General features: G+C 36.2%; 1 protein-coding gene across 1 annotated transcript in view; it reads left to right on the plus strand.

Annotated features, from left to right (window-relative positions):
• Positions 1-4,402: 4,402 nt before the first annotated feature.
• LOC106877050 (testis-specific serine/threonine-protein kinase 6) overlaps positions 4,403-16,618 on the plus strand; it is a 24,502-nt gene continuing 12,286 nt past the window's right edge. Inside the window, exons 1-2 of the mRNA XM_014925835.3 lie at positions 4,403-4,732; positions 12,541-12,842. Coding sequence (XP_014781321.1) covers positions 4,537-4,732; positions 12,541-12,842 — 498 coding nt within the window. The 5' untranslated portion in view covers positions 4,403-4,536. The remainder of the gene's footprint in view (positions 4,733-12,540; positions 12,843-16,618) is intronic.

The following is a 16,618-nucleotide window of genomic DNA, read 5'->3' on the forward strand; positions in this document are numbered from 1 at the left end:
AGTTACAACCTGATTGGATTACAAGCAAGTATTCGATTCTGTTTGCCACTCGTGGACAATGCTGTCTCAATTCATAGGGTCACTGAGCAGTTGCTCAGGAGCCCTATGAATTTTCGGACTCAATTCTAATTTATGCATACTATGAGTTGCAGTCAATAAATAAATATAGTGATGTGTGAAAAGAATAAGATGACGGAAAGGGTAAAGGAACAAACGAAAGAGGAGGAGGAGGGGCTTGAGGAAAAGAAAAAAAGAACGAAAGAAAAGCAGATGGAGCTTAGGATAGAAGGAAGTAATGAATGCACGAAGAAAGAAAGAAAGGAAGGAGGGAGTATAAGTCGGATCGACTTTTCTACAGCAGCTTAATATCAGTATTTGACGTTGTACTTCTAATGTAAATAAAGCATAAACATATCTGATTTGGCAGAAAAGTACATCCCAGACATGAGGGATTTCTTAAGTATCCGTCTCTTGTCCTCTAAACCACTGGGGTCCGTGGACAGCAAATACTTTTTATGGGGAATTTGATTTTATATATGTTTTTTAATCGAAATCTTTTAATTGACAATAAACCTATTTGTTAAATACTGTTAAATAAACAAATGTAAAAATATGTTATTTTAAGCAAATATTTATGTATAAATTTCATAAGCGTTTATAAGGGTTATGGTTAGGTTTTATACGTATTTCCTCTATCCATCTGTTCAAATCTTTAGGAATAATTCCTAATGCACCTTTAACTACAGGAATACATTTTACCTGCACTTTCAGTTGTCTCTAACTCAATGGCTAGCTCCTGATATTTTGCTATTTTCTCTAGACTTCTCATTCTGACTTTCTCATCATTTGGAACTGTAAAGTCAATTATCTGGCACTTTCTATTATTTTTGACTGCTGCTGCTGCTACTACTACTACTACTACTACTACTACTACTACTACTACTACTAAATTGCGCCTATTACTCCGTCCGTCTGAATGTTGAAGTCCCTCAACATCTGATATTTCTTACTATCTAGTACTTTACTAGGTTCATGTTCATACCATTTATCAGTATAGTCAAATTCTAGATTTTTACATAACTCCAAGTGGATTACTCTCCCTAGGTCGTCATATCATTGTATTCTTTCTGTTCCATCTTGCTACATTCACTTACTATATGAGTAACACTTTCCTCTTTTGATTTCTATAATTTACATTGGGCATCCACCTAGTTTTTGTCTATTTTGGCTTTTATCCAATTAGTCCTCAATGTTTGAACTTGGGCTGCTACTAACAAACTTTCTGTCCCCCTTTTCAACCTTCCTTCCTGCAACCATAACCGTGTCTCAGTACTACTATTTCTTGCAATTATCTTTGGGAATCTACTATGCAAAGCGTTCCCTGCCAGTAAGATAATCTTTCTTCTTTTTTTCTGTTTTTTAACTTTTTTTGGTTTGGCTATATCTTACTGTCACTATATCTTACTGTAACACCTCTTAATAAACTTTCTTCACTGTTAACTACATAGGAGTATATATCTACTCTAGCTAACTCCACGCAGTCTTCTACTGATTTTAACCCTCTCCCACCTTCCTTTCTAGGTAAGTACAATGTTGCTACTCCTGCCATTGGGTGGAGTTCTCCATTCATATTGAATTCCTTCCTAGTTTTCCTGTCTAGATTTTCTAATCCAGATTTTGTCCAATCTACAAAAGCTGTTGAGTATCTTAGTAACAACACTGCCCAATTATTTACACCCGTCACTAGATTCGCACCATTTAGCTTTGACTTCATTAACTTCCTCACTCTTCTGATGTACTTCTCAATTTTCGTTTTAATTTCTGTAGTTAGTACTCTTTCAGATTCTAATACTCCTAGACACTTATAACTCCTCTTCTTTCAATGTCTGGCCATCTTGTAATAGGATGCCTTCACTGTTGACTACCTGTCCCTTTTTCGTGACAAATATTACACAAATTCCATGCCTATATCTTTGCTGAAGAGTCTTACAGTTTGTATTAAGCAATCTATCTCTTTTTTAATTCTTACTAAAAAGCTTCAGATCATCCATGTAAAGCAAATGGTTTATATTTCCTTTACTATTTCTGAACTGATACCCGTTCCTTTGCCTTCCTGGATATTAAACTGAGTGGGATCAAACATAAGACAAATAGTAAAGGAGATAACGAGTTCCCTTGGAAAATTCTTCTTTTGATATTAACTTTCCCCAGGACTGTATCACCTGATTAGAGATCTACTTCCCATTTCTTCATGTTAAATCTAATTAGTTTTCTTGTCTGTTATACTGAATATACTCAAACGTTCACTTATCCATGTGTGAGGTCATGTCATAGGCTTTCTTAAAATCCATCAATGCTATTGTTAGAATTTTTCTAGCTTTTACTTCATTTAGAATTGCTTTGTCTATATATAATAGATCATGCGTTCCTCTAGCCTTCTTCCTGCAACCTTTCTGTTCTTCTGAGAGCAAATGGTAGTGGTGGTGGTGGTGGTGTTTAGCTTCAGGTCAACCCTGATTGAACAGATTTGTGATTGTAGGCATTCTAACCATGAATATTCCATCATTTTCCTAAACAGAGAACACCCAGTACCATATCATCCAGTATGCTCTTCGTTTCTAACACAGCAGGGAGATTTGAGTATAACCACGTACAGGTTCCTTTGTTGGCTTGACTCAGGACACGTTATTTAAACTTTATGTCAGCTCCGAGCTGACCTAAGATCAAAAGCATTTCAAACTTGTGTATCCAATATTTTAAGACACAGTGCATCCAGGGCCATGTTGCGTTGGTTTACATATTTAAGACAGCAGAGTGTGATTTAAAGAAGATTTTGTTGCTATTTCTCTCAAACATTCACAACACAGATGATGTACTTTAATAGTGTTCTAACAACTAAATAATTTACGGTTTACAATATTATAGCATTTAAAATAACTTTGTTATTCAGTTGGTCGATTAAGACAATTGATACTTCTCATTCACAATGCATGGCAATAAAAATAAAGCCCTCGAAGCCTAATTAAAGAGGAAGTCAAGCCAAAGACGGAACTTCTGAGTACTCATAAAACTTGCTAGAAATAGCTGCCAAAATTCTCTCAAATCACACTATCTTTAGGAAGGAAAGATTATCTTTTGTTTAGACATTGGATAATGTGCTCATAGATGCACAATGTCTGAACAAAAGATAGGATAATCAGGGCTTGGATGCCTTTGTGATTCTGTTCGTTGCCCCCTGGCTAAACAACATTTTATATTATAGTTATGATGTATATCTTTTTTTTAATTTCTTACTTTCGGTGTTAATAACTTTGGGATCAATAGATTTAAGCTTTATTTAACGCTGCAGAAGTAGTTTTCTTGAATCAAATCTTTATCTAGTACAATGTAAGCATACATAAAGTTTATGGATTGGATTTTTTTTTTTACCTCTTAGTAGAATTGGACGAAAATTATTGTTTAAAAGAATACTTTGAAGACGGATATGTTATATACAAATTAGATTGTATTTAGATTGTGACACTTATGCTACAAAGTTTGTAGTCAAGCATGCTAACTGATTTCATTACAGTCTACTTGTTTAAGAATGTCTAAATTTGAAAAGAAAGTAGAGCAAAATACTAGGTAAGGATTCGAACCCAACCGCAAGATATTCAGTTAGGGATTACGATTAAGCCATCACAGTTTCATGTGATTGATCTATAAATCGGTCAATTAACAGGAAGCTTTGGCGTGACTTGGCTCTTTGGATGATCTAAAAGTTGCCCTTTTTTCGCAATATAAAAACCGCTTGGCACCTAACTAAGCCAGATGGTTTCAAGCATCCGCGTAGATCACCTTGGGCACACACAGAAGGCAGACCGCTAATACTAGACCACGTCAGACATTCGGACAGAATACCTCGAGCAAGAAACGATTTCAGACACATACGTTGGATTCTAGTTAGCCTTCTACAAGATACAGCGTGGTTCTCTCCTCCTAGTCGGCGGTTATATTATCAGTACTTTTCTTTTGTAGACAGTTAACGCAGTAAATCATATCCATCAATAAATATGTTAAAAGTTCGTGAGTCGCTTCATTTATTATACGCGCAGCTAGCTAGACCACAGGGTGATGGTCTTTAACAAGACAACACACACCAACAAACGACCATCACAACAATGAAGATCAAACATCCTTACGTCTCTAGTAAGAACCACGATGAAAAGTGTCGTATAAAAATAATATTGAACAGATCGTCAACTTGTTTAAGAAAAAGCTAAATTCGAAAGGAAAGTAGGCAAAAATGTTAGTAAGGAATATAGTGAAAAATGTCGCTCAAAAATACTATCGAACAAACAGTATTTAAAATTATGTCGGCCGCAAATATACGTCATAGGAAAATTGTGACGTTGTGAATTAGATTGTAGACGTACTGTATGGAAAACATTAAGAATTGGGGGGAAATGGAACGGGTGTTACATCACCTTTTCTATGAATTAGTAGTTCGTTTATTTATTTATTAATATATATTTTTTTCTTAATGTAATTACCAAAATGCCTTCCCCTCAGAGAAAACGAAAGGTAACACCGTTTACCACACTGCTTAATTTTGTGCCTTATAAGAAACCACTGAATTATGTTCATTCTGATCTAAAACAGAGCACGAAAAGTAGCACAAAAAGTGGAAGCAATCAACCTACATATCGTCAAATTCTAAGTGACCACAACTATTCCTTGATAAAATCTTTAGGTGAGTTGTTTTGTTTTTTTTTAAGAACAAACTTATGTACATTTCAAGAACAAACTTCTGTACATTCACAACGCAGTCATGTGTTCAAATGCACACACACACACACACACACACACACACACACACACACACACACACACACACACACACACGAATATACGCACAAACACAGTATGTACACATGTAAAAATACAAAAACGTATACTAACATACAGATAAATTAATAAATGAAAGAATGTTCGCGTGAATGCACACAAGCATCCATCCATACACATCCATCCATACACACGAATACACACATTTGTTTATATAATAATTCAACTACGGTATTTCATAGTTTGTCGCTAATTCAATTCTTAACCAAATGGAAACTAACATTGTTGAAGAGGACTAGTCACTAGCTACATTTTGGCATGAAAAAATTGTGATTTGGTCCAGTAGAAAAAAGTTTACATCAAAATTTGTAGCAACGTTATGAGAGAGTAAGTAACGCCACCAATCAAGTTTAGATCTAAACAACTTTTCTTTATTTTAAAAGCAAAATATATTTTATCTTAGATTCAATGATAGAAGAAAGCATGGGGAATTTTATAGTTTTGATCCCATGCAAGAAAAATTTGTATCAAAATCGTTGTGAGGTAAAATATCATGAAAAAAATATAAGTAAGGCAAAGTGTAATTAACTTTTTCCTTTATTTTAAAAACAAACTATATTTTAATTAAGTTTAAATGATAGTGCTTAATTCGAGGAATTTCATGCAATCAATTTCATGCAATGCAGTTTTAAAAGAAAGTTATGAGTGTTTTTTTTTCTCGTATTTGAGGGTGATAATATAGTTCTATACTTTTTCTGGATATAGTTCTAGGGGGCTTTTAATATATATATCACCGGCATCATTGAGGTAAGGAAAAAATTATCAACGCCACCGCTAATTGACACATTTGAAACATTATTAATTAGCAAAACCTGGAAAAAAACATGGGTTACTTGGAAAAATACGAGCAAGGGAAATAATATTCTTAAGATTATAAATGTGAAAAAGTACAGGACAGGTTATTACACTTGGAAAAGTTCAAGACAAGTTATTACATCTGGTACCACCATTTTGTTAAAATATTGACACACTAGAATACTTTAAAAAATGAGAGCCAGAAGTACCAATATAGCTAAAGTTTTATGCAAAGTATAATAGTATATATGGTAGGCAAATTCATTGTGTAAAAAATAGGCATTGAGTCAAGACTAAAAATGTGAAGACTTGGCAATAACTTAGGCAATAACTCAAGCAAATCTTACTGTGAATTTGTTATAGGTAGATTTTACTGTAATATGTAACTAATTCTTTTTATTATTCTATTTATTGTACTAAATAATTTTGTTCCACTATCATTTTTTTACAACCTATTTTCAAATTTCTAATTTTTAATTAGCAATTAAAAAAATGAATTTTTTTAAAGTGCAAAAAATATTTTAATTGAATTATTTTTAATAGAAGTTACAAGTAATAACAAATAGAAGTAATAACTTGTAATAAAATTTTTAGTTTTAGTAAAAGCTGATATTTTCTAAATCTAAATAAGGATAAAATTTCAAATAAAATATTTAGATTTAGAAAATATCAGCTTTTACTAAAACTAAAAATTTTATTACAAGTTATTACTTCTATTTGTTATTACTTGTAACTTCTATTAAAAATAATTCAATTAAAATATTTTTTGCACTTTACCATTTGCCAATTCTGGCCGTTTTTCTTTGATTGCAGCCTCCAGTTTCATTAGTTGTTGACAGTAAACATCTGAATTGATCATTTGGTTCCCTGAAAGCAGCTCAAAATACACAACACCTTTCTAATCCCACCAATTTTTTCTTTATTTCAGCTTTCGATTGGGGTCTGCTGGTTCATTACGCTTGGACCATGACGTTTTCGATTAATGTTATTGTAGAGAATCCATTTTTCATCACCAGTGATTATTCATTTCACAAAAAGGTCGATTTCATTGCGTTTGAGACGCATATCGCAAATATTGATTTGCTGTGTTAAGTGATTCTCTTTCAATTTATGTGCAACCCAAATATCGAGCTTCTCAACGAATCCGAGACATTTTCAGTGATTTTCAATTGTTGTGTGTGATAAATTTAACCTCTCTGCAACATCTCGCACAGTCATATGACAAGCAGATTCAGTTATAGCTTTGATTCGGTCATCATCAACTTCAGTAGGTCGACCAGAACGTTGGTCATCTTTGAGTGAAAAATCACCAGAATGAATTTTTTGATCATTTCTGACATGTGCGTTCTGTTAAGTAATCAACACCATAAACTTCACATATTTCTTTGTGAGCCTCAGCAGCTTTCTTGCCTTTACGCAAAATATGGTGAACATATTCATTTTTGCACTTCATGTTAAAATTAACACTGAAGTAGCAGTTGTAAACAAAATTATGTGCAATTTGCTTCTAAAGTAAGCTAAAAGTTACGGCTATCAAATGTCAAAAGGAAAAAATCATAACATTGACAAAAGTCATTAAAAAAAATCGTAACTCTCTCTATTTGCGAAAAACGAAATTACTTTCTTGTCAACTCAATATATATATATAAAGGATATGAAGGGTATTGGGGTCAACCAAACCCTAAAGATACGGTAATACCGAGTAAGTGCTGTATACTGACTAGTTTTTCCCCTGTTGTTGTAGCAACATGAGTGGGGAATATTCATTTCACAAAAAGGTCGATTTCATTGCGTTTGAGACGCATATCGCAAATATTGATTTGCTGTGTTAAGTGATTCTCTTTCAATTTATGTGCAACCCAAATATCGAGCTTCTCAACGAATCCGAGACATTTTCAGTGATTTTCAATTGTTGTGTGTGATAAATTTAACCTCTCTGCAACATCTCGCACAGTCATATGACTGTATTAGCGTGTGTATGTATAAAGAAAGAAAAGGATAAAGAGACCAATGGCAAAGTTGGAATTTTATTTTATGTATAAAGTCTTACAGCTGTTTACAAAATAAACAACAACACAAATAACTACGCAGAGGCAGCCATGGTTGAAACAAGAACAAGATCAAGAAGCATTATTAAAAGAGAAAAGAAGCATGGTCATTCCTTATCCAAGTGATCTTATCTTATCGTCCATCACTTGTTATGCGCTCATGAATTAGTTTGATGGTTGAGCTCTGATTGGCTGTGTGCAAATGAGTTCGTAACTGGGGGTCCGGAACTCTCGTGGGAAAAAATTTTGCGCCCAGGGTGGACCGACTCTACTACTATCACCACCACCCCCTTAGCTATGCTAGTGGTTCGAATTAACCACCTATTCATCTCAAGTGATGTTAAAAAGTTTTTCTCTTTTTTGTATTTCTCAGAAAATTCTTCATCATCTTGGTTCTTATCAAGTTCATGTTTGAAATCATGTCATCTTTGAACTGTTTCAGGACTGCTGCTTTTCGCATTGCTGTTGATCACTTCTTCGTCTTAACTAACCACTATCATCATTAGAAACTGTCGATTCAGTAACTGTCGATTCGCTCAGAATTTTTCTTTTCTACAACTAATAACAATTACGTAATTTTAAATTTGATTACCATCCGATATTTAACATTTATTAAGTACATTACTTGGTTCTCTCCTCCTTGACAGCCCCCTTTGTTAACAGATACCAGTTTCTACGAATCCTTTCAAGAACAGATGATTTCTTATTGATGACAGACGTAATTTCAATTGTGATTGTTACGGTTAACATTTCCTCCCCTCCTCTCTCTCTCTCTATCTTTCTTTCTCATATACACACTCAAGCACACATAATGCACACATATACACACATACACGTACGCACATACACACACTCATACACATACACACTTAAAGACAGACAGACAGACAGACAGATAGATAGACAAACAGACAGATAGATAGATAGATAGATAGATAGATAGATAGATTGGTAGTAGATATATACATCATAACGTATAATCATATATCAAATCTTTCTCAATCTGCGGAACAGTGAAGACAAATCATACATCTTAAGTGTGGTTTTATACACTATATTTTGAAATTTATTAGTGATTTTCTAAAGTGATACGGGGGGGGGGGGGGATAGATACTCGTCGAATATCAAGGGAAATTTTTCGTGCAATCCAATAGAGTTCACAATTTTGCTGTTCTAAAGAATAAAATGGTTGTTGCTAAATATGTGGCTAGCAATATCTATTTAATGTTAGGCTCTCAGACATTCCTTAATACAGTTGTAAAAGTTCACTGGTCTTTAGTTTACAATAACAATTTTGATTACGTCTTGTACATTTCAGTAATTCACAAGTCTTTCCATTGTGCCAGTTAGAATACCTTCCCTTAATGACTTATTGTACAGGATAGCAAAAGGATGATTATGAACATCAGTTAGTTTCTGTCATAAGTATGAATGTCACCAATCCGGATTAATGCTTTATCTGTGAGTAACACCTTATATTTCATACGATATCGATATCAATTAAGGTTGTTCTTCAAACAGGTAATCATGGTTGAGTCATAAATCTTTGATTCCAGGACATTTCTAAGGAACTGGTTCGAAGAGAGTGTTTTATCTCCTGGAGAAGCAGCGAGGCATATTCGGAAGTTTTAATCTGGTCTTCAACACAGATTGGACGTACATTCAGAAAGATATGGAATTCTATTCTATGTTTGAGGTTATATTCATCTCAAATCTACGACCAGGTTGCGCTGTGTTAATTAGATCGCTTGTATAAGTACAGTATAGCAAATGATTACAATTATGAGTACAAAATAGATGACATAGACTGATAGAACGAGTTTGTTGAGAAATATAATACTCCAGAGACATCATCCGTATGAAAGACAGAAATTAAGTTAGTGTTAACAAAATTAATGCAAGGAACATTAAAAAACTCAGTCTGAAAATCCCAGATTGCCAGTTACGTATTTTTTAGATACCTTATTCACACAATTGTGGAAGTTTTAAAACTGCCATGCTTGTCTTGCTTAGTGTCCAATTGGTAAGACAGCTAATTGTTTTTATCGTCCTTCTTTTGTATTAGACTTTTTTCTGATAGAGAGCCATGTTCATCAAATCAAAGTGTATCTGTATACTATTGCTGTTTAGTTGATTTGACATGCAACACTCTCAAAACAGTGTTGTATCAATAAATATCTAGTCCTATACAAAAACAGCTTTGGAAATTAGCAGGGAAGGGAGGGAAAACCTGAAAAAACATTGACTGGCCTCCACTTCATACATCTACTTGCGTAGAAAGAGTTGTCTGTACACTCTAGTACAATGATTCTCTCACAAATCCTTGGCCACCATCCCACAAAATATTAATGAATTCTTTTTTTTTGTGCTTTCCTACTTTTTTTTTATTAATGAGAAAACAAAATAGTTTGCATGCACATAAGTCTTCCTTTGCCATGATGATTTACAAGCTTTAAAACTCGGGAAACATGGATTTTATTAAATTTTGCAATTTCTCTGCTCCTTTACAATCTTCACAGCTCCATGCTATGATAGACACTGCACTAATTTCATCTCACGTTTCTTGATATTCTTTGGTCACCCCTCTTAACTTACTCACCTCTATTATATAAAACAGTAAAAGAATAAAACGACTTTTGCAGGTTTTCATATTAGAGTGAAAGCGGCGATCTGACAGAATCGTTACCGCGCCAGAGAAAAATGCTTAACGGCACTTCTTCCGAATTAACTTTTACAATTCAAATACCACCGGGATCGACGTTGCCTTTCATATTTTCGGGGGCCATAAAATAAGTACCAGTTAAGCACTATCTTCACCTTGATTTTTTATTTAGGAGGATTGTATGTCTATTTTTAGGCCTTCCTTCCAGACTATTCGTGGGTTTATTATTATTATCATTTCATATGTGCTTTACAGATTAAACTGTTGGAAAAGAAATATCCCTAACAACAAGTAACTTTAGATGCCAAGAACCCTATTAAGTATTCTAGCTGTCCTTAATAACATTGTCTTCTGGAACTGTACTAAACTAGATTTTATGCTTATTTCCTCTATTCATCTGTTCAAATCTTTAAGGATAGTTCCTAATGCACCTATATAACTACAGGTATGCATTTTACTCGCATTATTCATGATTGCTGTAACTGAATGGTTGTGTCCTGGTATTTTGCTATTTTCTCTATGCCTCTCATATTGACTTTCTCGTCATTTGGAACTGTAAAGTAAACTATCTAGCACTTTCTATATTCTGAGCCAAGGAGCGGTGGCGTTGTTGAGAAATGACCCGAAAAAGGGGGATTGTATTGACAACTTAGGCGCATAACTCTGCTGAATGCAGAGTTCAAAATCTTGGCCAAGGTGTTAGCTACGAGGTTAGCGTTTGCCGTCTGGTAGGGGAGGCACAGACATGTGCCATCCCGAAAACCTCTACCTCATGCAATACATCATTGAAAAATTAGCTAAAGAACTTCGCACGGATGGGACCCTGATCAATTTAGATTAGTCTAGCGCTTTCGATAGAATCGACCATCTATACCTGGAGGTGGTTGTCAAGGCAGTTAGTTTCGGGCCTGTATTCAGGGACTGGATCGCTGCAATGCACAGCGATATCTATTCAATGGTCAACGTAAGCGGTCACCTCTCAGAGCCGTTCAACATCATGCGCTCGGTCCGGAAAGGGTGTCTCCACTTGTCTCGCTTGTATGTACTGACTCTGGAGCTACTACTACACAAACTGGAGGCGTTGCAAGGCATCTGCGTGACCTAGAATGTTGGAAATGCGTGTCGGCATAAGCCGACGACATCACTGTAGTGGTGTCGGATCATAAACACATAGAAATGATCGGCACCGCTCTCAGAGACTATGAGGCAGTTTCAGGAGCAACGATTAACCAATAAAAATCAATTGGCTAGTAGTAACATTCAACTGCCATTTTGATGTGACAACTCATTAACAGTTTAGTATACGTTACTACTCTATCTCTTCTTGAGATTTTATAACAAGCTACCTTGCTTAATGATATATAATATATTCCATTATTGTAACAATGAAGTAAAGTAAATGCAACAATGTGTTCTATTTGCTACGAAGACTTCACCGATGTAATCTTTGTATAACAAATGAATACTATTGTATAACAAATGAATACTATAAGTGGTTCTTTAAGCAATACTTTTGTTATCCTGTACCATAAGTCATTAAAGGAAAGTACTCTATCGGCACAATGGAAAGACATGTGAATTGCTGAAATGTGCAAGACTCTTTTATCTTTTACTTGTTTCAATCATTTGACTGCGGCCATGCTGGGGCACGCCTTGAAGGATTTTAGTCGAACAAATCGACCCCAAGACTTATTTTCATTTTTTTTTAAATTTTAAACCTGGTATTTATTCTATCTGTCTCTTTGCCTAAACCGGGGCACGTGAACACACCAACACCAGCTGTCAAGCGGTAGAGGGGGATAAATACATACACAAAGATACATACTCATTCACACACACAGACGAACTTCTTTCAGTTTCTGTCTCTCGAATCCACTCACAAGGCTTTGGTCGGCCCGAGGCTATAGTAGAAGACAATTGCCCAAGGGGCCACACAATGGGATTGAACTCGGATTCATGCGGTTGAGAAGCAAGCTTCTTACCACCCAGCCATGTTGTTTATAATCTTATTTTACAAATTTATCCTTTTTCATTGCATAATTCCCTTTTCGATATTGCTTTAAATTGACAAGCTTCTAAGTTCTTTAAAAATACGAAAATTCCTGTATAACCAGCTACTCTTCTAAGCATTTTATTCTCTGTTTCCAGGAAGTGGTAGTTATTCGAAAGTCAAATTGGCTCAAAACTCTAACAAAACTTCTTTAAAAGTGGCAGTGAAAATTGTCAACCTTTCAAAAGCACCAGGCGATTTCCTGAAACGGTTTCTACCTCGTGAATTAGAAATATGGCCGAAAATCGAACACCAGAACATAATCAGATTCTTTGATAGCTTTGAAGATTCCGGATATGTTTATATGATTCTTGAATATGCTAGCAATGGAGATATGTTGACATACATCCAAAAGTATGGACCGATTCCTGAAATACAGAGTCGAGGAATAGCCAACCAGGTATTGTAGGCAGATTAGTATTCCGACATGTCGCAAGCTGGTGCGAATGCCCATTCATGCACACATCGAAACACACACAAACGCATATATACTAATAGAAACACACACATTTACAGATACATACATCCACTAAAATAGATACACATATTACGTACAGACATATACTACATAAATGTATACATGCCTACGCGGACACACAGGGGTACAAATACTCATACATATACACATGCGCATGCGCGTAAACGCACAATATGTATACGTACGTATGTATATATATGTATGTATATGTATGTATTTTTCATACAAATATACATGCACACTCACTCACACACACACGCACTCACTCTCTCACACACACACACACATATATGTATATATATATATATATATATATATATATATATATATATATATATATATATATTTATATATATATATATAAACCATTTAGTACTAACTGCTGGAAAAACAGAATATTCAGTACCATAGAAGATATTCATAATACTTTTTATTTTGGTCGAGTCAGTTCTTGCTAGTTTTTCACTTGTAGGTTGTAGGTGTACAAGATCTGCAGGCAAATTATGACTGAAAGTTGATAGAGTGACTCAAAAACTTTGTATTAGCGTGCAAACCCTATCAGTTTCCAACCATAACTTGCCTGAAGTTCCTGAACATCTATATATATTCTTTTATTATTCTATACGTTGCAGCCATGCTGGAGCACCACCAGAGTAAGAACCTTTTCAATGGCCATTCTTATGTGACTGGCTTTTGGTGAAGGAGGGAATTTCGACACTGCTTACCGCTTTTGAGTTTCCTGCCTTAATATAGGTTCAGCCCCTCCAGGAACGTCCATACGTATATCCCTACATACCTCTCTCGTCTTCGCTCCAGGTAGTAGAGACATAGCTCTTTCAGTCTCTCTCAGTTCTGTTGATACAATCTTTCTGGCGTTACACTGCTGAACTGCCTCAAGTTCTGCAATTAATTTGACACTGTAGGGCGACTACAGTTGAAAGCAGTAGTCCAGACAGCTGAAAACAAATATCTTCCATAGAATATCTTCAAATATCTCCTATAGTAAACAAAAATCTCCTATAGTAAACAAATATCTTCCATAGTATAGTTTCCTTGTTTTGAAGGTTCTCAGAATTCCTGTTCTGAAGGTTCTCAGAATTCATCCGGCCATGCGCTTACACTTGCCACCATCTTGATGATATGTGCGTAAAATGGGGCATCGTTGCTCATATCAATCCCTACATCACACACTGTACGTAACTCTGTGATTGCCGCTCTTTTTTGGTCCAAAGTATCGTTGTTGCAGCTTGTGAGTCACGATTAGCTGATAGCGGAGGACTTTTATATTGTGTGGTGACCATTGTTGGGGGCGGTAGTCCAAGCGGCTGAGGACGTATGCCCTCCAAAGGACCATCAATGTCTCCTTTTCTCTTGTTTTGAAAGTTCGGAGGATCTGTCCAGCTAGCCGTCTGCATTTTATTATCAAATTGGTAATATGCACCTGGAAAGATGCATCATTTCTCATATGAATGCCCAGAACACTCACTGATTCAGGGATTGCAATTCCTCCCGGGCCAGGATACACTGCATGTCGTTCAGCTTTGTGTGCTGGTAGCGCAGGGCTTGGAATTTCCCTGCATTAAACTGCATTTTGTTGTCCAGGATTTTGTACTGTCTGAGAGACTTTTGTATCATCTGCATAGTTAGGAACGATGGCTATCTGAGCAGCTGACGGCATGTCTGAGAGGGCCACTATGAATAGCAGTGGCCCTAAGACAGTGCTCTGTAGAACACCGCTCATTATTTTTGTTTCCTTTGAGGTGGCTCCATTGGCCACCACTGCCTGACGTCTATCTTTTAGAAAGTCGTGCAGCCACTCTCCGAGTTTTCCGATTATGCCGAGATCACGCAGTTTGTGACATAAATTATGGTCGACTTTATCAAAGGCTTTTGGAAAGTCGAGATATATCACCTCCACGCTTGAGTCATTTAGCAGCTATTTTAACATCGAGTCGTAATACTGCAAGAGCTGTATCAAGCACCTTCTGCCTGGTCGAAATCTATGCTGGGTGTCAGTCATTTTCTTGAAGGAACGTGATTAGTTTCTTGCGGACTATTCGTTCCTTGACTTTGCTGATGTGTGAGATCAGAGAGATAGGCCTATAAGGCGGCGAGCTGGCAGAAACGTTAGCGCGCCAGGCGAAATGCTTAGCGGTATTTCGTCTTCTGTTACGTTCTGAGTTCAAATTCCGCCGAGGTCGACTTTACCTTTCATCTTTTCGGGGTCGATAAATTAAGTACCAGTTACGCACTGGGGTCGATGTAATCAACTTAATTTCTTTGTCTGTCATTGTTTGTCCCCTCTATGTTTAGCCCCTTGTGGGCAATAAGATAGGCCTATAATTTTTTGCAGCTGCTCTGCTTCCTCCCTTATGGATAGGGCATATTATCCCTTCCTTCAGTTTGTCTGGGAGTTTAGCACTTGTAAGAAAGTTCTAAAAAAGAAGCTGCAGTGGTTTTGAAATGGCTCGTTTGCATAATTTTAGAAGGACCGCTGGGAATCCATCAGGGCCAGCATCTGAATTTGTGTCAACTTCATCTGTGGCCAGTGTTACATTTTCAATGTTGATTTAATCAATTTTCGCCTTTTTGGTTACAGGTAAAGTGACAAAGAATTCTACCGCTTTGTTCACTTGCCTGTGTCCCAGAGGTGTAGTGAACACACTTTGGAACTGTTCGTTCTGTATTTCACTTATCCTCATTGGATTTCCTGTGAGGGAGTCATCTTTTTTGGAAGAAGGGTCTTACCTTGTGGCGTACTGAGGCTGTTTCTTTGGCAAACATAAAGAAAGCTTTACGGTGCGACTTTACATTTCCTATATCTTTTCTCGGTTTCCAACAGCGCTCTCTCCAAGCGAGACTTCTCACCACTTTTGGGGTGTTTGTTCAGGCGGTTCGCAGTCTTTGTCCGTCGTCGCATAAGAATCTGCCTTTCTCTCGGGATCCTGTTTTTGTGTATGGCCCTGCGCTCTGGAACAGATTTGTCACATATGGCTTGCATTACGGACATGAAATGTTTATGTTTCATGTCAATGTCTGTAGTGGAGAGACATTTAGGCCAATCCTGTTTGAGGATCTCTTTTTCAATCAACTTCCAGTTTGCTTTATGAAAATTCAGTTTGGAGAGGTTTTGGGTGCTTCATATAGGCACGCGCATACACACACATATATAGACACATACGCATACCTTTAAAAGTGCTTCTTATATAAGAAGAGATTTATGTGTTGAATTCTCATTCTATTACTGGGAGTTCAACGCAACATTAAATAGTTTAGGGTACAGTATTTTAAAGAAGCGCGTAGGAATTTTGTCGTATTAGTGGTATGAAAATAAAGATATTAAAGTAGCTGAATTAGAAATAAATAATAATGATTGAAGCAATTCATAATTAAACGAACATTTCTATATCTAGTAGATGCTAATAAAACATTAAACCGTCTGTGTTGGTTAGGAAATAATTCCCCAACTTCCGTTTGAACGTACTAGCAACTTAGATTATTAAATAGGAATAATCATAAATCCATATAAATACTTCCGAGCCATTATTGGGGAATATACGAGGTGGTATCACAACGTTCCCGGACTAGTCCTGTAGCGCCCCAACTGATGGCAGCACAGTAACTGGATCTGTGGAGCGCGAGGAATTGGATTGTTCACGATGACAATGCATCCTGTCACCGAGCTCTCTTCACTTGTG

The sequence above is a fragment of the Octopus bimaculoides genome, chromosome 2 (assembly GCF_046866305.1).
Source record: "Octopus bimaculoides isolate indiv1 chromosome 2, ASM4686630v1, whole genome shotgun sequence".
NCBI lineage: Eukaryota > Metazoa > Mollusca > Cephalopoda > Octopoda > Octopodidae > Octopus > Octopus bimaculoides.